At 48.8% G+C, this 24727-nt stretch overlaps 2 protein-coding genes across 2 annotated transcripts in view; one reads left to right on the forward strand and one right to left on the reverse strand.

Annotated features, from left to right (window-relative positions):
- Positions 1–547: 547 nt before the first annotated feature.
- LOC308124428 (uncharacterized protein) lies at positions 548–18968 on the forward strand (the record flags this gene model as incomplete). Its single annotated transcript, XM_080487402.1, has 41 exons — positions 548–712; positions 791–961; positions 3296–3452; positions 4509–4536; positions 5056–5155; positions 5410–5454; positions 5553–5645; positions 5726–5789; positions 5880–5978; positions 6112–6255; positions 6424–6519; positions 6605–6723; positions 8199–8351; positions 8460–8633; positions 8782–8955; positions 9056–9170; positions 9239–9426; positions 9499–9620; positions 9946–10015; positions 10091–10251; positions 10470–10578; positions 10661–10792; positions 10880–11086; positions 11249–11386; positions 11960–12083; positions 12167–12338; positions 12416–12628; positions 13329–13473; positions 13558–13764; positions 13983–14087; positions 14166–14318; positions 14862–15110; positions 16343–16555; positions 16632–16844; positions 17200–17361; positions 17557–17685; positions 17829–17917; positions 18006–18129; positions 18297–18505; positions 18575–18683; positions 18792–18968. 41 exons carry the CDS (start codon positions 548–550, stop codon positions 18966–18968), a joined length of 5817 nt encoding a protein of 1938 aa, XP_080343528.1.
- Positions 18969–23963: 4995 nt separating this feature from the next.
- The window catches only part of LOC308124441 (nuclear distribution protein nudE homolog 1-like), a 7113-nt gene continuing 6349 nt past the window's right edge, over positions 23964–24727 (reverse strand). The window contains exon 9 of the mRNA XM_080487423.1: positions 23964–24727. This exon is cut by the window's right edge and continues 539 nt beyond it. The gene's annotated coding sequence lies outside the window, so the exon portion shown is untranslated.

A 24727-nucleotide genomic window follows, 5' to 3' on the forward strand; every position in this document is an offset into this window, starting at 1 on the left:
GAAACTAACGAGTAGGAGTGTGTTTGTTTGTTTGTTTGTTTGTTTGTTTGTTTGTTTGTTTGTTTGTTTGTGTTTGTTTGTCGTTTACAGACTGAAGCTTCACCTGAAGGGACGAACCCGTCAGGACTGCAGCCCCCCCCTCTCTGAACCAGCCCCTCCCCCCGCCCACTACATCCTTGCTGCTGACCCCGCCCCTCGAGACCCCTCTATCGCCAACCACTCTATCGCCAACCTCTCTATCACTGACCCCTCCATCACTGACCCCTCTATCGCCAACCTCTCCATCGCCAACCTCTCTATCACTGACCCCTCTATCGCTGACCCCTCCATTGCTGACCCCTCTATCGCTGACTCCTCTATCACAGACCCCTCTATCGCTGACCCCTCCATCGCCAACCTCTCTATCACTGACCCCTCTATCGCTGACCCCTCCATTGCTGACCCCTCTATCGCTGACTCCTCTATCACAGACCCTGACCCCGCTGACCCCTCTATCACTGACCCCTCTATCGCTGACCCCTCCATCGCTGACCCCGCCCCCCCCGACATGACGGAGCCGGCCCCAGACGACGGGAAGTTCCTGTTCCTGGAGAACGACTTCCGGAACAGCGGTCTGGCTCAGGCCGACTGGGCCGCCAAGAAGATGGTGTGGATCCCGTCAGAGAAGGAGGGCTTCGAGCAGGCCAGCATCAAGGAGGAGAAGGGCGAGCAGGTAGAGCGGCGCGCTGGCAAGCACACCTTTAAACAACTCTGTATGGCAGCAGCAGGCGTGTGATCTGTCCTGCTACAGGTGCTGGTGGAATTCTCCAACGGCCAGAAGACCACGGTCAACAAGGACGACATCCAGAAGATGAACCCGCCCAAGTTCAGCAAGGTGGAGGACATGGCGGCGCTCACCTTCCTGAACGAGGCCTCCGTCCTGCACAACCTGCGGGAGAGATACTTCTCCAGCCTGATCTACGTAAGGAAACCCCAGCACCTTCTGGAGCACCTTGTAGAGCATCCCCCTCCTCTAACATCAGATTATAGAGCATCTCCCCAACACCAGATTACAGAGCATCTTCCTCCTCTAACATCAGATTACAGAGCATCTTCCTCCTCTAACATCAGATTACAGAGCATCTCACCAACACCAGATTATAGAGCACCTCCCTCCTCTAACACCAGATTACAGAGCACCTCCCCAACACCAGATTATAGAGCACCCCCTCCTCAAACATCAGATTATAGAGCATCTCCCCATCTAACATCAGATTACAGAGCACCCCCAACACCAGATTATAGAGCACCCCCTCTAACATCAGATTACAGAGCATCCCCAACACCAGATTATAGAGCATCGGCCTCCTCTAACATCAGATTACAGAGCATCCCCAACACCAGATTATTGAGCATATCCCTCCTCTAACACAAGATCATAGAGCATCTTCCTCATCTAACATCAGATTACAGAGCATCTCCCCAACACCAGATTATAGAGCACATCCCTCCTCTAACACCCGATTATAGAGCATCTCCCTCCTCTAACATCAGATTACAGAGTGTCTCCCCAACACCAGATTATAGAGCATCTCCCTCCTCTAACACCAGATTATAGAGCACATCCCTCCTCTAACACCAGATCATAGAGCATCTCCCTCCTCTAACATCAGATTACAGAGTGTCTCCCCAACACCAGATTATAGAGCATCTCCCTCCTCTAACACCAGACTATAGAGCATCTCCCTCCTCTAACACCAGATTATAGAGCATCTCCCTCCTCTAACATCAGATTACAGAGCATCTACGTAGTTCCAAAACGTTTCTGTGCTAGATGTGAAATACGTGAAATTAAACCCAGAGAACAATAAAGAGTTGTCCTATTGACCCATGTGCAGCCCAACAACCCAGATTATTGAACAGACTGTTTGATCTGTGGACCATTTGCACTTCAGGAGTCGTAGAGCTGCAGTGAGCAGGTGACCTGCTGTCAAACTGCTCCATCTTCCCTCCAGGTGAGGACGTCCAGCTCATGTTCTGTTTTCACGGTCTAATAAGGGCTGGATGTTGAAAATAACGTCCCGTTCAGCATCTCGGCTCAGACGGCCATGAAGATCAGAGAAGGTCGAGGGCCGTCGGTCCTCCGCTCCTTATATGAGCAGGCAGAGCGTCGGGAGCCAAATAAAACCCGGAGCAACCCGCAGGACGACACGGACGCATAGGAAGAGCTGCAGCGTGCGGAAGGAAGTGATCAGATTAATATTTGTCCTCAGGCTGCAGAGTGAAGGAGACGATGAGCAGAAGAGATTCAAACCAACGGCCGTTAAAATAAAGGCTGAGCTTCAACTCCCCTTTATTCAGGCCTGGATGATAGAGGGGGAAGATGCTCTATAATCTGATGTTAGAGGAGTTAGATGCTCTATAATCTGGTGTTAGAGGAGGACGATGCTCTATAATCTGGTGTTGGAGGAGTTAGATGCTCTATAATCTGGTGTTAGAGGAGGACGATGCTTTATAATCTGATGTTAGAGGGGGAAGATGCTCTATAATCTGATGTTGGAGGAGGAATATGCTCTATGATCTGATGTTAGAGGAGGAAGATGCTCTATAATCTGATGTTAGAGGAGGAAGATGCTCTATAATCTGATGTTAGGGGAGGAAGATGCTCTATAATCGGATGTTGGGGAGATGCTCTATAATCTAATGTTAGCGGAGGAAGATGCTCTATAATCTGGTGTTGGGAGATGCTCTATAATCTAATGTTGGAGGAGGGAGATGCTCTATAATCTGGTGTTAGAGGAGGGCAATGCTTTATAATCTGATGTTAGAGGGGGAAGATGCTCTATAATCTGATGTTAGAGGAGGAAGATGCTCTATAATCTGATGTTGGGGAGGACGGTGCTCTATAATCTGATGTTAGAGGAGGAAGATGCTCTATAATCTGATGTTAGAGGAGGGGGTGCTCTATGATCTGATGTTGGAGGAGGAAGATGCTCTATAATCTGATGTTGGGGAGATGCTCTATAATATGATATTACCGGAGGAATGTGCTCTATAATCTGATGTTGGAGGGGGAAGGTGCTCTATAATCTGATGTTGGAGGAGGAAGATGCTCTATAATCTGGATTATATCCATTGCTTTTTAAAGAGAAACTAGTAACTGGAACAACTAAAAATACTCAAGGGAAAGTAGAAAAACCTTCAAAAACAACTCAAAGTATTAGTTACTTTTCACCTGTTTGACTTTATGCACTGAAAGAAGACATGCATCCACTTGATGGTAGTAATCTGAGTACTGTGTGACTCTGTTACTCAGACGTACTCTGGGCTGTTCTGTGTGGTGGTGAACCCCTACAAGATGTTACCCATCTACTCTGAGAAGATCATCGAGATGTACAAGGGCAAGAAACGCCACGAGGTCCCGCCTCACATCTACTCCATCACCGACAACGCCTACAGGAACATGATGCAGGGTGTGTGTGTGTGTGTGTGTGTGTGTGTGTGTGTGTGTGTGTGTGTGTGTGTGTGTGTGTGTGTGTGTGTGGGTGTGTGTGGGTGTGTGTGTGTGTGTGTGTGTGTGTGTGTGTGTGTGTGTGTGTGTGTGTGTGTGTGTGTGGGTGTGTGTGGGTGTGTGTGTGTGTGTGTGTGTGTGTGTGTGTGTGTGTGTGTGTGTGTGTGTGTGTGTGTGTGTGTGTGTGTGTGTGTGAAGGTTTTGTTTGCTATAATCTGGAGGTCGCTGAGGCTCCATCCTACCAGCTACTGGATTACTAACAAAGTTAAAGAAATATCTTTTAAACTCAGTCAGAAGTTGTACCCAGCTAAAGTACTATAAACATCAGATATTTAGAAAAGTCTTGGAGGTGAATTGTACTTTGTGTTTGTCCTCAGACCTTCACTGGTTCTGGTTCTGGTTCTGGTTTTGTTCATCTGGAATCGTTTCTTTATGTTTCTTTAAGCGTACATTTAATCCATTCAGTAAAGTGTGGATGTTGGTTTCGAGGCGTTCTGGAGCTTTAAACATTTGGACGTTTAGAGTCTTGGAGGTTCTGGAGGTTGTGGAGGTTGTGGAGGTTGCTGGAAGTTTTCAGGCTTTGCAGTGTCTGGTGGAGGTTCTGGAGGTTCTGGAGGTTCTGGAGGTTCTGGAGGTTCTGGATGATGGGAGGTTTTGAGTCTTTGAGGGTTTTGGGGGATTTTGACATTTGGAGGTTTCAGTCTGCCGGTCTTGTAGTTCTGAAGGTGTGAGGCCTCAGAACCTGCCGGCTGCTCCTCTGCTGCCCTCAGATCCACTCCCCACTTTCCGTTCAGATCCAGGATGTCCGTACATGGAGGAGGAGCCCCCCCCCCCCCCCCCCCCCCCCCCCACGTACCTCCACCGGCTATTTTTATCCTCCTGAGTGATGGAGACTAATCCTCCTCAGAATCAACTCCTCATGTTTGGTCTCTCTTTAACGTCTTCTGCCCCCCCCCCCCTCTCTCTCTCTCCCCCCTCCCCCCCCCCCCCCTCTCTTCCCCCCCTCTCTCCCCCTCAGACCGGGAGGATCAGTCGATTCTCTGCACGTGAGTCACAACACTTGACCTTTTTCCATCACACGGTTCCTCTCTGCAGACAGAGCAGCTCTCAGATCACATGGAGCTCGTCGGGTCGGCGCCGGGCCTCCGACCTCACGAGGAACCAAATGAAGCGTGTTCTGGCTCTGATGCTGAGGAGGGTTCAGGTCTACAGCAGCGTTCAGGCAGCAGGACACTCAGATGAAGTCTCAGATTATTGATCAAAACTAAAAGCAAGACAAATGTAAAAGAAAACCCAGTTAATAAGCAAGTTTATATTAAAATCTGTTGTAAAAGGAAATTAATTAAAAAAATGTTTTTGATGATCGAAGCAAAGCTGAAGGCAACACATGACACCACAAAACTATTTCAATGGTTTCACAGTTAAAATCCAGTAAAGTTGTGTATTTCCTGGTCCGATAGGGAGAAGACGTGTTCAGAACCTGGGTTCACTCTCAGATTAAATAATCCCAGACTGTTTGTCACTCATGCTTGTTTTCTATTGAACGTGTTCCTCTCGTTCCTCAGCGGGGAATCTGGAGCCGGGAAGACGGAAAACACCAAGAAGGTGATCCAGTACCTGGCCGTGGTCGCCTCCTCACACAAAGGAAAGAAGGACGCCGCCCCGGTGAGCGAGGCGCTAACACAATGCTAAAGGAATGCTAAGTGATGCTATGAGCTAAATGGTGCTAAAAGGATGACCAGTAGAGGCAGTGAGTGTTTAGAATGATGCTAAGTGGACGCTAAAGACAAAGTTCATAGCACGTGCAGTTAACGCCTAGCGCTCCCTCCCAGCTCTCTGACGCCCCCCGGTGGCGGGAGGCCTGACTCATACTGAGCTGGTGGTTTCTAACGCTGTCCTGCCTCTTGTTGCAGCAGCAGCCTCAGCAGCCTCAGCAGCAGCAGCAGGGCGGCTCCCTCGCTTACGTGAGTGCACTTAAATATGGTCAGAAAACCTTTGTTGATTCCCTGTGAAGCCACACACGCTTTGTTGGGGTCATGATGGGCTGTTTCCACCACCGCAGGGGGAGCTGGAGAAGCAGCTGCTGCAGGCAAACCCCATCCTGGAGGCCTTCGGCAACGCCAAGACCATCAAGAACGACAACTCGTCTCGATTCGTACGTGTTTGATTCGACTTGAGCGCAAACCAAAATGTGACAAATGAACGTCATGCCGACCGTCTGGCCTGCCTTCACAGGGAAAGTTCATCAAACTTAACTTTGATGTCACCGGGTACCTGGTTGGAGCCAATATTGACACCTGTATCCTCTTCTGATGAATGAAATGTTTGAAATAACGCGTCGGTGGTCGACGTCTCTCTGGTTACCTGCTTGACACCGAGCTGATCTCAGACCTGCTGGAAAAGTCTCGCTGTATTCGTCAGGCCAACACTGAGAGAGCGTTCCACATCTTCTACTACATGGTGGCTGGAACCAAAGACAAGATGAGAGGTGAGCGAAGCACCAGCAGGATCCAATCAGCTCTCAGAGTCCATCAATGACAAAGAGAAGTTTCTTTTCACAGGAATATTCTCATCAATGTCTTCTTATGAGGTGAACTCTTTGTGACGTTGTTTCCCTGTAGAGGAGCTGCTGCTGGAGGACTTCAGCTGCTATCGCTTCCTGGTCGCCGGTCACGTGGAGCTTCCTGGTCAGCAGGACGACGAGCTGTTCGACGAGACTCTGGAGGCCATGGCGATCATGGGCTTCACCGAGGACGAGAGATTAGGTACGGGGGGCTTGAAATGGAGCTTCAGGTGGTTATATTCAGGAGGAAGGCCACAGCTTCTTAAGTGGAGAGGAGACAAGACTGTCTCAATGCAGGATCGGATGTCTGTAGCCTTTATTTGGTGTTCTTCCTCCTCCTCCTCCTCCTCCTCCTCCTCCTCCCCTGCAGGGATGCTAAAGGTGGTCTCCACTGTGCTGCAGCTGGGAAACATCAAGTTTGAGAAGGAGAGGAACAGCGAGCAGGCGACCATGCCTGACAACACCGGTAATAAATCGTCCACATGTCCTCCCAGCACGTTAAAGGGACAGGGTGAAAACCGTCTCAAGGACTTTAATGAACTCCTCCTCAGCCGCCCAGAAGGTGTGCCACCTGCAGGGCATCAACGTGACCGACTTCACCCGCGCCATCCTCACGCCTCGCATCAAAGTGGGCCGGGAGGTGGTGCAGAAGGCTCAGACCAAGCAGCAGGTAACACAGACCCCATCCAACCACCAGGGGGCACTGCTTTAAACCACCATACTAAATACCTAGAAGAGAGAAGAAGAGGGAAAAAAGAACTTCCTCCAGCATGGCACCAGTGTTGATATTGAGAATTCAGGCAGTGGACTCCCTCTTGGAGGTGTCATGTAGGCCTCGTTCACACTGCAGGTCATAAAGACGCTGTTCTGAGGTTCTGCTGTTCTGACGTTCTGACGTTCTGACGTTCTGACGTTCTGACGTTCTGTCTTTCTGAGGTTCTGCTGTTCTGAGGTTCTGAGGTTCTGACGTTCTGAGGTTCTGCTGTTCTGAGGTTCTGCTGTTCTGAGGTTCTGACGTTCTGAGGTTCTGCTGTTCTGAGGTTCTGCTGTTCTGAGGTTCTGACGTTCTGAGGTTCTGCTGTTCTGACGTTCTGAGGTTCTGACATTCTGACGTTCTGAGGTTCTGCTGTTCTGACGTTCTGAGGTTCTGACGTTCTGAGGTTCTGCTGTTCTGAGGTTCTGACGTTCTGAGGTTCTGCTGTTCTGACGTTCTGAGGTTCTGCTCACTGTGACTCATATTAACCTGTTTTAGTGTTAAATGTCCAGTTCCGATGTTTCCCTCCAGACCTCCATTTAGATTTAAGCTGGTTTTTATTGAGGTGTGTAGTTTTATGTTGTTTGGGCTGAACCAGTGAGTCACATCTGGCAACCCTGGTGCTGACCAGTGTAGCGTCCAGGTTTACTGCTGTCAACAGCGTCTTCTGGGCTCTGGAATCTGACCAGGTTCTGACCAGGTTCTGATCAGGTTCACACTGCAGCCTGATGGAGGCGGAGTTTAAAATATAACGTAGACGATCACGTAAAGAAACTGAACTGAGCATCAAGACCTGCAGAGTGAACGGAGCCTCAGGTTACTTCTGTCCTAATCTCAGCACTGCCCCCTCATGACGAGCGATGGTACTGCTTCATTAGTTGAGATCAGGGGTTCTTGATTCCAGGCCTGGAGGGCCGGTGTCCTGCAGGTTCAGGTTCCTCCCAGTTGCAACACGCCTGAATCCAATAAGGCCTCGTTACTTTTTTACAAGCTAGACGATGACATCATCATCAGATGGAGGTGTGCTGGAGCTGGAGAGCTAGAACCTGCAGGACACCGGCCCTCCAGGACCAGGATCGAGAACCCCTGGTCTAGATTCAGAAAGGAAAGCCTTCAAATGAGCTTTCAGAGCCACCAAATAACCTCAAACATGTTATTGGATGGTGGGAGGAAACTGAAATACACACGGACACAACAAGAACATGCAAACACAGAGAAGCTTGGACTCAGACCCCTGATCTCCTCGCTACGAAGCGAGTGCTAACTACTGCAGGGACCGAGTCGGATCCAATCAGAGGCAACAGCATCAAATACAAAAGAAATATAACCCGTTCTATTTTATTTTCTTTAAAAGTTCAAATGTGCCACAACAGTTTCCTGAATCCCTCCAGGTGGACTTTGCGGTGGAGGCTCTGGCGAAGGCGATGTACGAGCGTCTGTTCCGATGGATCCTGGCCAGAGTCAACAAGACGCTGAACAAGAGTAAGAGACAGTCGTCCTCCTTCCTCGGGATCCTGGACATCGCCGGATTTGAGATTTTTGAGGTGAGGCCGATGTTTGGAATAGGGAAGCACACCATCGCCCATACGTGACTAAAATGTTGTGTCTCATTAGAAGAGGTGATCAGTGGGTGTCTGTGTGACGTCCTACAGGACAACTCCTTCGAGCAGATCTGCATCAACTACACCAACGAGCGTCTGCAGCAGCTCTTCAACCACACCATGTTCATCCTGGAGCAGGAGGAGTACAAGAGGGAGGGCATCGAGTGGAACTTCATCGACTTCGGCCTGGACCTGCAGCCCTGCATCGAGCTCATCGAGAGGCCGGTCAGACACACACACACACACACACACACACACACACACACACACACACACACACACACACACACACACACACACACACACACACACACACACACACGCACGCCGACGCCTGTGTTTGCTGGAGCCCTGAGCCTCGGTGCCTCTGCAGAACAACCCTCCAGGTATCCTGGCCCTGCTGGACGAGGAGTGCTGGTTCCCCAAAGCCACTGACGTCTCCTTCGTTGAAAAGCTGCTCAACACTCACACCGGCCACGTCAAGTTCTCCAAACCCAAGCAGCACAAGGACAAGCTCATGTTCACCGTGATGCACTACGCCGGCAAGGTCACTACAAGAACTCACCTCCTGCTGGCGCTTTCCATGTTTCCGTGGTCGTATGATTCTGGGAACCGTGAAGAAACGTGACTTGTTTTATGTTTTGCAGGTGGACTACAACGCCGCCAACTGGCTGACGAAGAACATGGACCCTCTGAACGACAACGTGACGGCTCTGCTCAACAACTCGTCCAGCGCCTTCATCCAGGACCTGTGGAAGGACGGTAAGTCCTCCAGCCTGCCGCCCCTCTGTGAGCTGAACCCCGGTCTAAACCCCCCCTACCCCCAACAGTGGACCGGGTCGTGGGTCTGGAGACCATCACCAAGATGTCAGAGGCGCCCGGATCCACCAAGTCCAAGAAGGGCATGTTCCGCACGGTGGGGCAGCTGTACAAGGAGTCTCTGGGGAAGCTGATGACCACGCTGCACAACACGCAGCCCAACTTTGTCCGCTGCATCATCCCCAACCACGAGAAGAGGGTGAGAGCCAGGATCCGTCTGACTCCGCCTGAATCCATCTGACTGTGGTTCACACACTCATTACTGCTGCAGGCTGGAAAGATGGACTCCAACTTGGTGCTGGAGCAGCTGAGGTGTAACGGCGTGCTGGAGGGCATCCGGATCTGCAGGCAGGGTTTTCCAAACCGCATCGTGTTCCAGGAGTTCAGGCAGAGGTCAGAGGTCACTGAGTACTACGGAGTATCACTGTTTTTAAAGGCATCGAACTGATCATTAGAGGTAATAAACGTTCACACACTGTTCACATACGTGGAGAAAAACATTTGAAAAAAGGTAAGTAAGTAAAGACTTCTGGAGTTTATTCAAGGAACGAGGCTAAAACTCTTCAGATTAAAGTTAAAGCACAACTCTTGTTCGTTGTTTTAAGAAAAAAATCTACAAACTACAATTTCAATGTGTGTGATTACTGTTAACTCCATTGTGAAAGGTTTGTCGGGAACAGGAAGAAGTGAGAGACTTTCAAATTAAAACTCTGTTCAGGTACGAGATCCTGGCAGCGAACGCCATCCCCAAAGGCTTCATGGACGGGAAGCAGGCCTGCTGCCTGATGGTGAGCCCAGCACTGACCACGTCTGTTCATCCCTCTGGAGGACCTGACCTTTGACCTCTGACCTCTGACCTCCAGGTCAAACATCTGGACCTGGACCCCAACCTGTTCCGGATTGGTCAGAGCAAAATGTTCTTCAGGACTGGAGTGTTGGCTCAGCTGGAGGAAGAGCGGGACATCAAGCTGACCGTGGTCATCATCGCCTTCCAGGCTCAAGCCCGGGCTTTCCTGGCCCGCAAGTAAGACCCCGGTCCAGACCCTGGGTCAGACCCCAGTCTAGATCCCAGTCCAGACCCTGGGTCAGACCTCCAAGTAGGATCAGCTGACGCTCCTCAGGATTCGTGTCTCAGTCCTTCTTCTATGTTTTTCATCTTCTATCTTAAATGTCTTCTTTATTTCCCTTCCTTTGGAGTTCCTCTACATTCTTCTCCTCCTTCTCGTCACTCTGTGTTTTCAGGGCCTTCAGTAAACGTCAGCAGCAGCTCACGGCCATGAAGGTGATCCAGAGGAACTGCGCCTGTTACCTGAAGCTGAAGAACTGGCAGTGGTGGAGACTCTTCACCAAGGTGAGGCTCCGGTTTGTTCTGGCAGCTTTCCACCTGGATGTGAGGATGGCTTGAGGACGGTTGCGGCGGCTCTGTGCTCCAGGTGAAGCCGCTGCTGCAGGTGACCCGGCAGGAGGAGGAGATGGGCCAGAAGGACGAGGAGCTGAAGACCGCCAAGGAGGTGGCGGCGAAGACGGAGTCGGAGCTGAAGGACATCACACAGAAACACACGCAGGTCGCAGGATCCTTCATGTCTTCAGTCTCAGTCTGGCTCATTTCCAGAAGGTGAGCCACATCTTTTCATGCTCTCCGTCTCCTTCAGCTGATGGAGGAGCGAGCTCAGCTGGAGACCAAGCTGCAGGCGGAGACGGAGATGTACGCCGAGGCCGAGGAGATGAGGGTGCGGATGGAGGCCAAGAAGCAGGAGCTGGAGGAGGTGCTGCACGAGATGGAGGCTCGGCTGGAGGAGGAGGAGGAGCGCAACAACGCTCTGCATCAGGAGAGGAAGGAGATGGAGCAACAGCTGCAGGTTCTTCATCATCAGGGATTCAGATTTAAAGTAGTAAATTAAAGTAGATACACTGACATCACAAGTTCTATTGTGCATCTTTGCTTCTGTTTCTCCTCATCTCACCTGATGTTTTCCTTCGACCATAAAAGTTGTCCCGTTATCACGTCTTCTTGGCTGCAGATGATGGAGGCTCACATCGGCGAGGAGGAAGACGCCCGGCAGAAGCTGCAGCTGGAGAAAGTCGCTGTGGAGGGAAAAGTGAAGAAGCTGGAGGAGGACGTCCTGCTGATGGAGGACCAGAACAACAAACTGCACAAGGTAACAAACAGGGTTCACTTAATGCACAACACACACTGGAAATACACACTGGAAATATACACACTGAAACACACACTGGAAACACACACTGGAAATACACACACTGGAAATACACACTGGAAATATACACACTGAAATACACACTGAAACACACACTGGAAACACACACTGGAAACACACACTGGAAATACACACACTGGAAACACACACACTGGAAATACACACACTGGAAACACACACACTGGAAACACACACACTGGAAACACACAATGGAAACACACACACTGGAAACACACACACTGGAAATACACACACTGGAAATACACACACTGGAAATATACACACTGGAAATATACACACTGAAATACACACACTCTGGAAACACACACACTGGAAACACACACACTGGAAATACACACACTGGAAATACACACTGGAAATACACACACTGGAAATACACACTGGAAATACACACTGGAAACACACCCTGGAAAAATACACACTGGAAACACACACACTGGAAATACACACACTGGAAAACATATTGTAAAAACACACACTGTGTCTTTAAAGGAGCGGAAGCTCCTGGAGGAGCGGATGGCCGACATGAGCTCCAACCTGGCCGAGGAAGAGGAGAAGTCGAAGAATCTGACCAAGCTGAAGGCCAAACACGAGTCTATGATCTCTGACCTGGAGGGTCAGTCCCTCGCTCATGTTTTAAAGTTTGAATTTAACAGACGCTCCCTGGATGTGGAGCCGTGATGTTGTGTTTGTGCTCAGTGAGGATGAAGAAGGAGGAGAAGGGCCGTCAGGACATGGAGAAGGCCAAGAGGAAGGTAGAGGCGGAGCTAAGTGACCAGCAGGAGCAGCACGCTGACCTGCAGGCGCAGATGTCCGAGCTGCGAGCTCAGCTGGCGGCGAAGGAGGAGGAGCTACAGGCCACGCAGGCCCGGTGAGAGGAGTACTTCCTGTTCAGCGTTCTTCATCTCCAATCTCCAGTTCAACTGTAAGACTGTATCGCTCCTGCAGCCTGGAGGAGGAGAGCGGCCAGCGGGGGGCGGCGGTGAAGCGCGTGCGGGAGCTGGAGACGCTGCTGTCCGAGCTACAGGAGGACCTGGAGGCCGAGCGCGGGGCGAGGGCGAAGGTCGAGGCGGCCCGGCGCGACCTCAGCGAGGAGCTGAACGCTCTGCGCACCGAGCTGGAGGACAGCCTGGACACCACAGCCGCCCAGCAGGAGCTCCGGTCTGCCGTCACGTCACCCTGCAGCCACAAACACTGTGTCATCAGCATAAAAGCTGAACTTTTAATAAACTAGAGCTACACTCGGTAGAGAGCAGACCTTTGCCAACACCATTTGTTTGGGGAACCAAGTTGGCATCGTTAGTATGATAGCTCATATCGATGCTAACTAGCCTGTCAGGTGGCTACATCTCTGTGAAACACTGAGCAGGGAGCGTCTCCATGGCAACAGACGCTGATCTCCTTTTTATCTCCTCTGCTTGATACAGGACATTTGTTCACAGTGGGGGATTCATTTGGAAACAATTCGCCGTCATCGTCCAAAAATCTGATCAATTGATCCTTGGATGATGACAAATCATCCCTGAAGATTTCATGCAATTTGAGTTAACAGTTTTGGCGAACCATCTAATAATAACTATATAAACCAATAAATAAATATATACACGGAGACAGAAACATAACCTTCACGACCAACTTTCGTTGGTGAAGAAAATGAACAACTGCTCGATTGGTCTGCTTTTTCCTGCACATGACACGACTTCCTCAACATCTTAGATCAATACTTTTGTGTACTGACATGAAACAGAACCTGGAAACCATCCAGTAAACCACAGTGTCATCAGCATACAGGCATAGCTGTGAAATCTGTGGTGTTTAAACTTCATGTTTATCGTCCACTGTGTTGATTTTTTTTATGAAGGGCGAAGCGTGAGCAGGAGGTGGCCATGTTGAAGAAAGCCATGGAAGAGGAGGGGCGGAGCCACGAGGCCCAAATCCAAGACCTGAGGCAGAAGCACAGCCAGGTGGTGGAGGAGCTGTCGGAGCAGCTGGAGCAGGCCAAACGAGTGGGCTTTCCTCAAACCTTCTCCCGAACCTACTCAGATAGCCTGTCACTGTTGCTAATGCTAATGCTAACTCCTCCCTTCCAGGTGAGGGCGGGTCTGGAGAAGGCGAAGCAGGCTCTGGAGAAGGAGTCGGCCGACATGAGCGCCGACTTGCGCTCGCTGGCCAGCGCCAAGCAGGACGTGGAGCACAAGAAGAAGAAGGTGGAGGGTCAGCTGAATGAGCTGCACTCGCGCTTCAACGAGAGCGAGCGTCAGAGGAACGAGCTCGGCGAGCGTGTCACCAAGATGAACGTGAGTCACCAGCTAGCGTGACCTCACAACCACTTTGATTTGGTTTTTTGGTCAATAAATTTATCATTTCATACTTTTTCTAGGAGAGCACAGCGCAGTTTACAATATCATGTACAGATAGGGTTATATGCATAATTTCATGTACAATTCTTTTGTTTTTAATTATTGTTTTCTGCTGATTTCCATAATTAAGTCCAAAATGTCCACATGTCCCTCAGATGGAGCTGGACAGTGTGACGGCTCTGCTGAATGAGGCCGAGAGCAAAAACATCAAACTGAGCAAAGACGTCTCGGGCCTGTCGTCTCAGCTGCGGGACGTCCAGGTGAGTCCGACTCCCCGCCGCCCCCTCCTGGAGCTCGCAGGTAGCGGCACACTAACAAGGGGCGTGGCCTCCCTGCAGGAGCTGCTGTCGGAGGAGACGCGTCAGAAGCTGAACGTGGCGGGACGACTGCGTCAGGTGGAGGAGGACAGGAACAGCGTGATGGAGCAGCTGGAGGAGGAGACGGAGGGCAAACGGGCCGTGGAGCGGCAGCTGTCCGGCCTCAACATGCAGGTCAGCAAACACTGTATTAGTCTGTTTTTGTTTAGTTATTTGTGGGTATTTTAGTAACTTTTTGGCAAAACTGTTAACCCAAATTGCATGAAATCTTCAGGGATGATTTGTCATCATCCAAGATTCAATTGATTAGATTTTAAGACGTAAACGACTTAACATTTCTGAATAAATCCCCCAAAACTGCCAAAGAAACACTGTCCCATACCAAGCAGATGAGAGAGGCTCCTCTTGGAGATCAGAGGAGATCGGCGTCTGTTGCCATGGAGACGCTCAGTGTTTCTCAGTGATGTAGCTACCTGACAGGCTAGTTAGCATTGATATGAGCTAACAGCTATCATGCTAGTGATGCTAGCTCGGTTCCACAAACAAATGCGGCGTTGGTGTAGAACCGCGCTCTACTGAGTGTAGCTCTAGTTTATTTTGACTTCAGATGTGGGGCTCAAATTCTATTTAAAGATTCCCCTACAATTCATTCCTGGAAACACAATTCTCTCAAGTGGTTTGTAATGTATTTATTCATTTCTATGTGTATTTTATTAGCTGTCGGACTACAAGAAGAAGCTGGACGAGGCTTCGGGGTCGGTGGAGCTGCTGGAGGAGGCCAAGAAGCGTCTGCAGCGCGAGCTGGAGGCGGCCAACGGCGAGTACGAGGAGAAGGCGTCGGCCTATGACAAGCTGGAGAAGAGTCGTGTGCGGCTGCAGCAGGAGCTGGAGGACGTCCTGATGGACCTGGACAGTCAGAGACAGCTGGTGTCCAACCTGGAGAAAAAGCAGAAGAAGTTCGACCAGGTCACACTTCAGTTTGACACACACACACACACACACACACACACACACACACACACACACACACACACACACACACACACACACACACACACACTCACACATATTTCTCTTGCTTTAGTTATATTTTAGTGTTTTAATTGTAAAGTGTTTTTCGTCTTTCTTGATGTAAAAGACTTTAATAATCAGATTTGATCTTTCTTCCTATATTCTATAGCCTGTTTGATGCATTTGATTCTTAATTGTCTCTTTTCCTCAATTTAATTGCATTTATTTATCAATAGATTTGATTTGCTGATTACTTCAAATATTTCTGATTAGATATTTATTTAATTTCCTTTTATATAGAATGATATATTTCACGCCATAAATAATTTTTTTTTGTTTAGTTTTGCATCTTATTCTTCTTCTTATTATTTGGTTGGTTAGTAATGCAATCAATGTTTTCAAAATATATATAAATATTTGCGTATTTATTTACCTGTTCTTTAGTTTTGCCCTTTAATGTTGAGTTTTCTTGCTCCATACAGTGAGAAGGTTGACCCGTTGTGGGGCTGCAGCAGCTCAGTGTGTGGACGAGGCTCTGCTGCAGACTAAACCCGCTGCTGCAGACTAAACCCGCTGCTGCAGACTAAACCCGCTGCTGCAGACTAAACCCGCTGCTGCAGACTAAACCCGCTGCAGACTAAACCCGCTGCAGACTAAACCCGCTGCTGCAGACTAAACCTGCTGCAGACTAAACCCGCTGCAGACTAAACCCGCTGCAGACTAAACCCGCTGCTGCAGACTAAACCCGCTGCTGCAGACTAAACCCGCTGCAGACTAAACCCGCTGCAGACTAAACCCGCTGCAGACTAAACCCGCTGCAGACTAAACCCGCTGCTGCAGACTAAACCCGCTGCTGCAGACTAAACCCGCTGCTGCAGACTAAACCCGCTGCAGACTAAACCCGCTGCTGCAGACTAAACCCGCTGCAGACTAAACCCGCTGCTGCAGACTAAACCCGCTGCTGCAGACTAAACCCGCTGCTGCAGACTAAACCCGCAGCAGACTAAACCCGCTGCAGACTAAACCCGCAGCAGACTAAACCTGCAGACTAAACCCGCTGCAGACTAAACCCGCTGCAGACTAAACCCGCTGCAGACTAAACCCGCTGCAGACTAAACCCGCAGCAGACTAAACCTGCAGCAGCAGCCCTCAGAAAACGCTCCTAACTGGCTGCTGCTCTTGGACAGATGTTGGCGGAGGAGCGAGCCGTCTCCTGTAAGTTTGCGGAGGAGCGGGACCGAGCGGAGGCCGAGGCCCGGGAGAAGGAGACCCGGGTGCTGGCTCTGGGTCGCGCTCTGGAGGAGAACCAGGACGCTCTGGAGGAGGCGGAGAAGATGGTGAAGGCGCTCCGGGTGGAGATGGAGGACCTGATCAGCTCCAAGGACGACGTGGGGAAGAGCGTGAGTGAACGCAGCGCGACCCGGCGCTCCCGGCGCTCCTCAGGCCACTTCTGGACTCCGCCTCCTCCGTCCTCAGGTTCACGACCTGGAGAAGGCGAAGCGCGGCCTGGAGGCCATGGTGGAGGAGATGAGGGCTCAGATGGAGGAGCTGGAGGACGAGCTGCAGGCGGCCGAGGACGCCAAGCTGCGCCTGGAGGTCAACGGTCAGGCCCTGAAGGCTCAACATGACCGGGAGCTGCAGGGCCGAGAGGAGGCGGGCGAGGAGAAGAGGAAGCAGCTCCTCAAACAGGTCCGCCAGCACCTCCTCATCACCCTGCTCCTCCTCATCACCCTGCTCCTCCTCTTCATCACCCTCCTCCTCTTCATCACTCTGCTCCTCCTCATCATGACCCTGCTCCTCTTCATCACCCTGCTCCTCCTATTGACCCTGCTCCTCTTCATCATCCTGCTCCTCCTCTTCATCACCCTGCTCCTCCTCTTCATCACCCTGCTCCTCCTATTGACCCTGCTCCTCTTCATCACCCTGCTCCTCCTATTGACCCTGCTCCTCCTTATCATCACCCTGCTCCTCTTCCTCCTGACCTTGCTCCTCATCCTCACCCTGCTCCTCGACCCCCCCCCCCCCCCCCCCCCCCATGTTCCAGGTCCGAGAGCTGGAGGAGGAGCTGGAGGAGGAGAGGAAGCAGCGAGGTCAGTCGTCAGCTGGGAAGAAGAAACTGGAGGGGGAGCTGAAGGACCTGGAGGAGCAGCTGGAAGCCACCAGCAGGGGGCGTGACGAGGCCGTCAAACAGCTCCGCAAATTCCAGGTCAGCAGCAGAGACACACAGATCAGGCTTAGAATCAATAACAAATCCCATCTATTGGTTCAACAAAGACAAAGAACATCCAGAACGTTAGGATGAAGGTTCTGGAGGAAGAAGAGAAGAAGAAGAAGAAGAAGAATCATACTTTATGTTGCCAGGATGAACGTCCAGAGATGTTGATGACCTTTGCCCTCTCAGGGTCAGGTGAAGGACCTCCAGAGGGAGCTGGAGGACTCTCGTGCAGCTCAGAAGGAGGTCGTTGCCTCGGCCAGAGAGTCCGAGCGCAGGTCAAAGGTCATGGAGGCCGACATCATGCAACTGCACGAGGTGAGGGACACCGGTTCGATTCATTCATACAGCTCCGCCTTACTTCCCATTCTGGACTGTTAAAGATATAAACTGTTTTATGACCTTTATGACTTTAACCTTGAGAAAATGCTTTGCTTTCGGTCGTCACTGTGTGAGTCCAGATGTTGGCAGCTGCAGAGAGAGCCCGTAAGCAGGCGGAGACGGAAAGAGACGAGCTGGCTGAAGAGCTGGCCAGTAACTCCTCGGGGAAGTAGGTTCTTATCCAGACTCAGTGCCGGGGATTTCATGAGGAGTGCACCATGGACTGCTTCCGGAGCCTCTGTGCTTCCGTGTTTCAGGTCTCTGATGTCTGACGAGAAACGTCGTCTGGACGCAAAGATCAGCCAGCTGGAGGAGGAGCTGGAGGAGGAGCAGGCCAACATGGAGGGCCTGAACGAGCGGCTGAGGAAGAGCCTGCAGCTGGTGGGTTCACCGCTGACGTACTGCTGCCAACTCCCGTCAACTCCCGTCAACTCCCGCTCCTCAAACCTCAGCTCCTAACGCTATTTATACTGTGTGTGTGTGTGTGTGTGTGTGTGTGTGTGTGTGTGTGTGTGTGTGTGTGTGTGTGTGTGTGTGTGTGTGTTCAGGTGGAGCAGCTGGGAGCGGAGCTGGCGGTGGAGCGCTCGTCCTCTCAGAGCAGAGAAGGATCCCGCCAGCAGCTGGAGCGGCAGAACCGCGAGCTGAAGGCCAAGCTGCAGGAGATGGAGGGCCAGGGACGCTCCAAGCTCAAGTCCACCGTCGCCGCCCTGGAGGCCAAACTGAGGGAGGCGGAGGAGCAGCTGGAGATAGAGAGCAGGTAACGCAGCATCACAGAGGTCAGAGGGCGGCTGAGAGAGCGACGGGTGACGGTGCTTCCGCTCTGCAGAGAACGACAGGCCAACGCCAAGAACCTGCGGCAGAAAGAGAAGAAGCTGAAGGACCTGAGCGTCCAGATGGAGGACGAGAGGAAGCAGGCGCAGCAGTACAAGGACCAGGTAGAGCAACAACTCACCACTCTGGAGTCACCATGGTAACCAGAGCCAGCAGCTGATTGGCTGCTTGGAGAGTCTCTCTCAGTCCATCGCGTCTCAAACTCCTGCCAGGCGGAGAAGAGCGGCGTGCGGCTGAAGCAGCTGAAGCACCAGCTGGAGGAGGCGGAGGAGGAGGCGCAGCGCGTGGCGGCCGCCCGCAGGAAGCTGCAGAGGGAGCTGGAGGAGGCCAGCGAGGCCAACGACAGCCTCAACAGGGAGGTGTCGTCCCTGAGGAGCAAGCTCAGGTAATGCCCCTACCACCTCCACCTCCTCCTCCTCCTCCTCCTCCACCAGAGTCTTCTAATATTTCCACGTCCTGCTGTGTCGGGGCTCCCAGGCGAGGAGGAGGAGGAGGAGGAGGAGGAGGAGGAGGAGGAGGGGGGGAGGTGATCTTCAGCCCCGGGCCTCGCAGCAGCAGCAGCAGCAGCATGAGGAGTCTCAGCCTGGGAGGCAGCGTGAGCCGCAGGAGCGCCATCAAGGAGAACTCGGTGGAGCTGCAGGAGGAGGAGCCTTGCTCGCCGTCTCCTCGCGGCGCCTGTACGCCTCCTCTGGAGCCGGGCGAGTAGGAGGAGCCACAGAGGAGTTCCCACTCTAAAACCGCACGAATCCAAAGCGTCAACAGAGAAACTAACTAAATCAGGCTCTGCTGTCACCATGGCAACCACCTCCCCATCACAGGTATTCAGTCCCTTCGAAACGTTTCTGAAAAACTTTCTCTTAAAAATGAATTTCTGGAAACACTTTTTAAGCTCGTTCTAGTTCAGTTCATGTTCCTCCTCCTGCAGCTTCGGCCTCAGACGGAGGCTTTGGGACTTATTTGATCCGAAGTTAATTAGGATTTATTTCTAAATATAGAAGCTCCGACTTCTTCACACAAAAACTATCAACGTGTCATTTTTTCTATTCACACTTAAAATCTAAATTGTGAGTAAAAAGGCCCAACATTTGTTCTAAATCAATAATTTGAGAATAATCTGGAGAAGATCTGTCCCAGTTGGCTGGAAACAAAACATAAAACATTTTATTACATTTTTATTTTGAAAATCTTCTTAAAAACCAAAGATTTGTTGTTTCTGCTTCTCAGATGAAAGCTGCAAAGCAGGAACCTCATTACGGATTATTTTCTGGATTATTCCGGTGAATTTGTAGAACAAAGGATTATGGGTTTAAATTACAATTTATTTCTCCCGAAATTCAAATCAATTTTTGAGTCAAATTAATATTTTATGGGCCAAAATAAAGTTTCAGTCTCAGATGGGAGAATTTGCAGCTTTAATAAATAAAAGATAAAGAAACAGAGTTAGTGTCCAAACTGAGTAAAGTCCTGTTGTAACAGTCACAACCACAAAGATATAAATATTCTGTTTATTATGATCAAACAAATAAACAGAATATTTGAAAGTTAATTAAAACAAAGTGAAAAACCAAAAAGATTCATTAATTGTTCCAGATGAAACTTAGATTAGATAAAAATAGATTTTCTGATCAACGTTCAGAAAAGTGACAAACTCATCAGGAAGAAGCAGAAGTGAAATATTAAAAGGTGTGAACAATAAACATAAACATATATTTTTAAAGTATTTCTTACATAAACTTATTGGCTTTAATATTTACGGAAGAGTTTTAGAGCCGCTGAAGAAAAAAACTAAAATCGAAGGTTAAAAAACAAAAACCTTCTTTTTCTTCAGGGAAAGTCCAAAATCAAAGTCGAGATTCAATTTTTTCACGGAAAGACTTTCTGTCTGTCCCTCATCATCTGTCCGTCCCTCATCATCTGTCCGTCCCTCATCATCTGTCTGTCCCTCATCATCTGTATGTCCCTCATCTGTATGTCCCTCATCTGTCTGTCCCTCATCATCTGTCTGTCCCTCATCATCTGTCCGTCCCTCATCATCTGTCCGTCCCTCATCATCCGTCTGTCCCTCATCATCTGTCCATCCCTCATCATCTGTCTGTCCCTCATCATCCGTCTGTCCCTCATCATCCGTCCGTCCCTCATCATCTGTCTGTCCCTCATCATCTGTCTGTCCCTCAACATCTGTCTGCCCCTCATCATCCGTCTGTCCCTCATCATCCGTCCGTCCCTCATCATATGTCTGTCCCTCATCATCTGTCCGTCCCTCATCATCCGTCTGTCCCTCATCATCCGTCCGTCCCTCATCATCTGTCCATCCCTCATCATCTGTCTGTCCCTCATCATCCGTCTGTCCCTCATCATCCGTCCGTCCCTCATCATCTGTCTGTCCCTCATCATCTGTCTGTCCCTCAACATCTGTCTGTCCCTCATCATCCGTCTGTCCCTCATCATCCGTCCGTCCCTCATCATATGTCTGTCCCTCATCATCTGTCCGTCCCTCATCATCTGTCTGTCCTTAATCATCCGTCTGTCCCTCATCATCTGTCTGTCCCTCATCATCTGTCCGTCCCTCATCATCTGTCTGTCCCTCATCTGTCCGTCCCTCATCATCTGTCCGTCCCTCATCTGTCTGTCCCTCATCATCCGTCTGTCCCTCATCATCCGTCCGTCCCTCATCATCTGTCTGTCCCTCATCATCTGTCTGTCCCTCAACATCTGTCTGTCCCTCATCATCCGTCTGTCCCTCATCATCCGTCCGTCCCTCATCATATGTCTGTCCCTCATCATCTGTCCGTCCCTCATCATCTGTCTGTCCTTAATCATCCGTCTGTCCCTCATCATCTGTCTGTCCCTCATCATCTGTCCGTCCCTCATCATCTGTCTGTCCCTCATCTGTCCGTCCCTCATCATCTGTCCGTCCCTCATCTGTCTGTCCCTCATCATCTGTCTGTCCCTCATCATCCGTCTGTCCCTCATCATCTGTCTGTCCCTCATCATCTGTATGTCCCTCATCATCTGTCCGTCCCTCATCATCTGTCCGTCCCTCATCATCTGTCTGTCCCTCATCATCCGTCCGTCCCTCATCATCCGTCCGTCCCTCATCATCTGTCCGTCCCTCATCATCTGTCCGTCCCTCATCATCTGTCCGTCCCTCATCATCTGTCTGTCCCTCATCATCCGTCCGTCCCTCATCATCCGTCCGTCCCTCATCATCTGTCCGTCCCTCATCATCTGTCCCTCATCATCTGTCTGTCCCTCATCATCTGTCTGTCCCTCATCATTTACTCTTAGATGTGAAATCCCATTAAATCCCCTCATTGTGACTATATCGTGTTGCTTCCTGCTGATGGACGTGTGATGTTACACATGATTTCCTTGATTAATAAGAACATATAAATCAGCAGCCCAGGATCCGTGTCTTTGTCCTTCATATTGGACGAACTTCCAGGACAGAAGACAGCAGCTGCTCTGTCTCTTCTAGTCTGATCCTGATGAGAACTGACTGTGTTTATGAGAGACATTCTGTCCTGAAGCATCTTTTCATCTCTTCATTACACCTCCTGATGTGGATTCTGAGGAAGCAGTCCCACCGCTGGCAGGACGAGGGACACACTTTGGAAAAAAACAGATTTTTCCACCGGAAAAAAAAAAAAATCTCGACTTTGATTTTCGACTTTCTCTCGTGCTTGAAGGTTCTTTCTTGTTTTTAGCCTCCGAATTTTGTTTTTGCTTCAGTGGCCCTAAAACTTCCGTAAATATAAATTTAGTTAAAAGACATGAAATCTTTTTTAAACCAGTATATTTGTGTCCTGCAGGGGGCGGCATTGCAGCTCATTCTAAGAATTTATTTAGTCTCAATATGAAAAAAACAACTTTGATTTCACTTCATAAATTCTGAATCAAAATCAGTTTGTGGATGAATAAATGTGTGTAATTTATGTGAATTTAATATAAATTCTGATTTATTTAATATCAACAAGGCGACGCTTTTGTTTGTGTGCTTCAGAAAAATCACATTGTTTTTAATCAGTTCTGTATTTCAGTATCTAAAGTCCTCAGTTTGTGTCTCTTGGGAAGATATATTATGAAAACTTACATTTTAAAATTCTATAAAGTCACATCAGAGTAAAAAAAAATGGGATTGGGATTTTTGGCAGATTGTCTTATGGATTCTTCAGAATCTAATCTTTCTAAATTATTTCAGGTTTTTCCGTTTCTGTTACTAACATGACAGGAGCTTAAAAAATATATAGATAAAACTGTAAATCTCCAGATTATTCTGGGATTACTGGTCAACAACTTTAACCTGAAATGTTTTAACTGTAAACTGAGAAAAATTCTCTTGAATCTCACAAATTTAAAAAAAAAGTAAAAACATTTCAAACTGTTATTAGTATTCAGTCAGATAAAAAAAGAAAATACACATATATATATATTTCTCCAACTTTTCATACGATTTGTTTGCATAATTTCCAGAACCCTGCAGGATGTTGTTCTGCTCATTATTCTCTAGGATTAAAGTGATTTTGTGTTTCTGGGCCGGCGTTCTGGACGTTAAAGTCCAGAACTGGAGGAAACAGTAAAATCCCGTTTCTTATTGAAGGTGAATCTCCAGAGGCACAAACAGCAGGACTCACACTCACATTTTACTTCTTCTACAGTTTGTTTGATTTTCAAGCTCACAGATTCACCAAATATATTTATTCTGAACGTGTACGACATTAAATCTCTACCAAACACATTTTCTGGGATTTTCCTTCTTTACAGTTCAACTTTTATTTGGTTTTCAGAAGCAGATTTGAAGAAGAACAAAACAGCTTAAATCCCCCGTCAGCAGATCCTGAAGGAACTTTTATGGAGGAAATATTATTAAAATTAAAGTTATTTCAAGTGGAAAGTTTACAACCACAAACTAAACTTTTTTTTTTTTTATAAAAAAGAAAGACAAGAATCAGACTTTTATGTATATAAATTAAAATTCTGAATTTTCAGGCAAACTTTTTGAAAACTTCTCATTTTTCCTGAAATTTAAAATTGTAAAAACGTTGACGAGAATCAGGCCGATTGATTTTTACAAAATCTTGAAAATAAAATTCAGCATTAAATTGACAAATACATTTTTTTTTTAAGTCATAAATTTTGAGGGTAAAGTTTGAACTTTATAAAACTTTATCTTGACATTTAAACGTTTTGGGAGAAAATCTGAGCGTAAAGATGAAATAAAGTTTGTTTCATCTGAATGTTGAGGTTTGATGGGATCATGTGATCGTTTGGTGTTTAGTTGCTGAAAGATCCTGAAAAAAGAAACCTCAGATTTAAATCCTTCACACATTAAACTTTCTTTAGAAACTCCAGTGATCAGAAAAGACTAAATGAATCTTCAGGTTAAAGGATTTTTCTTCTCACGTTTGGTTTTATTCCACTTTAACACATTTTGTTGCTTCAGTCGAGGAACGAGGACAAAACCAAATGGATTTAGAAACATTTCAAAAAGTGCAGTTTGACCGTTTTTCGGGACAAACCTTCAGAGCTCAGAGGAAGTCCTGGGGGGACGGGGAACCGACCCGACCCGAGTCCAGCTCAGTCCAGAATAAAACCTCAAACCAGTTCAAACCTTCATCTAAGAAAACAAAAACAAAAAGACTGAAACTTTTAAAGAAAATCTCTAAAACTAAAAGTCAAACTGTCCAAATCTTCACTTCAATACTGTCTGAATCAGAACCACCAGAACCTGGAGTCCAAACACTTCCAAACAAATACTGTCCTAAAACCAGAGCGAACCCAAACCGTCTGAATCCAGAACCAGTCCAGGACCTAATCTGAATCCAGAACCAACAGAACCAGTCCAGGAACCATCCAAATGTAAAATCTGGAAACAGTATCAGTGACGACTAAAGTCTGAACCGGGTCCTGGACTAGATGATAAGTGGTCTCAAGAGTCCAAACCAGTTCCAAAATAACCTCCAGAACCAGTGTTACAGAACCTGAAACCAGTTTAAAATGAGTCTAGAACCGACCCTCCAGTCCGCTTAAAGAGTTTTAATAAACAAAATGAAATCAGTCCAGGACTCGGGTCTAAAATCAGACTGGGATCAGTTTAGAACCAGTGTAAACAGACCAGTGTAAACCGGTTTCTAAAGTGCATTTCAAC

The sequence above is a fragment of the Lipophrys pholis genome, assembly GCF_963383615.2.
Source record: "Lipophrys pholis genome assembly, chromosome: 19".
NCBI lineage: Eukaryota > Metazoa > Chordata > Actinopteri > Blenniiformes > Blenniidae > Lipophrys > Lipophrys pholis.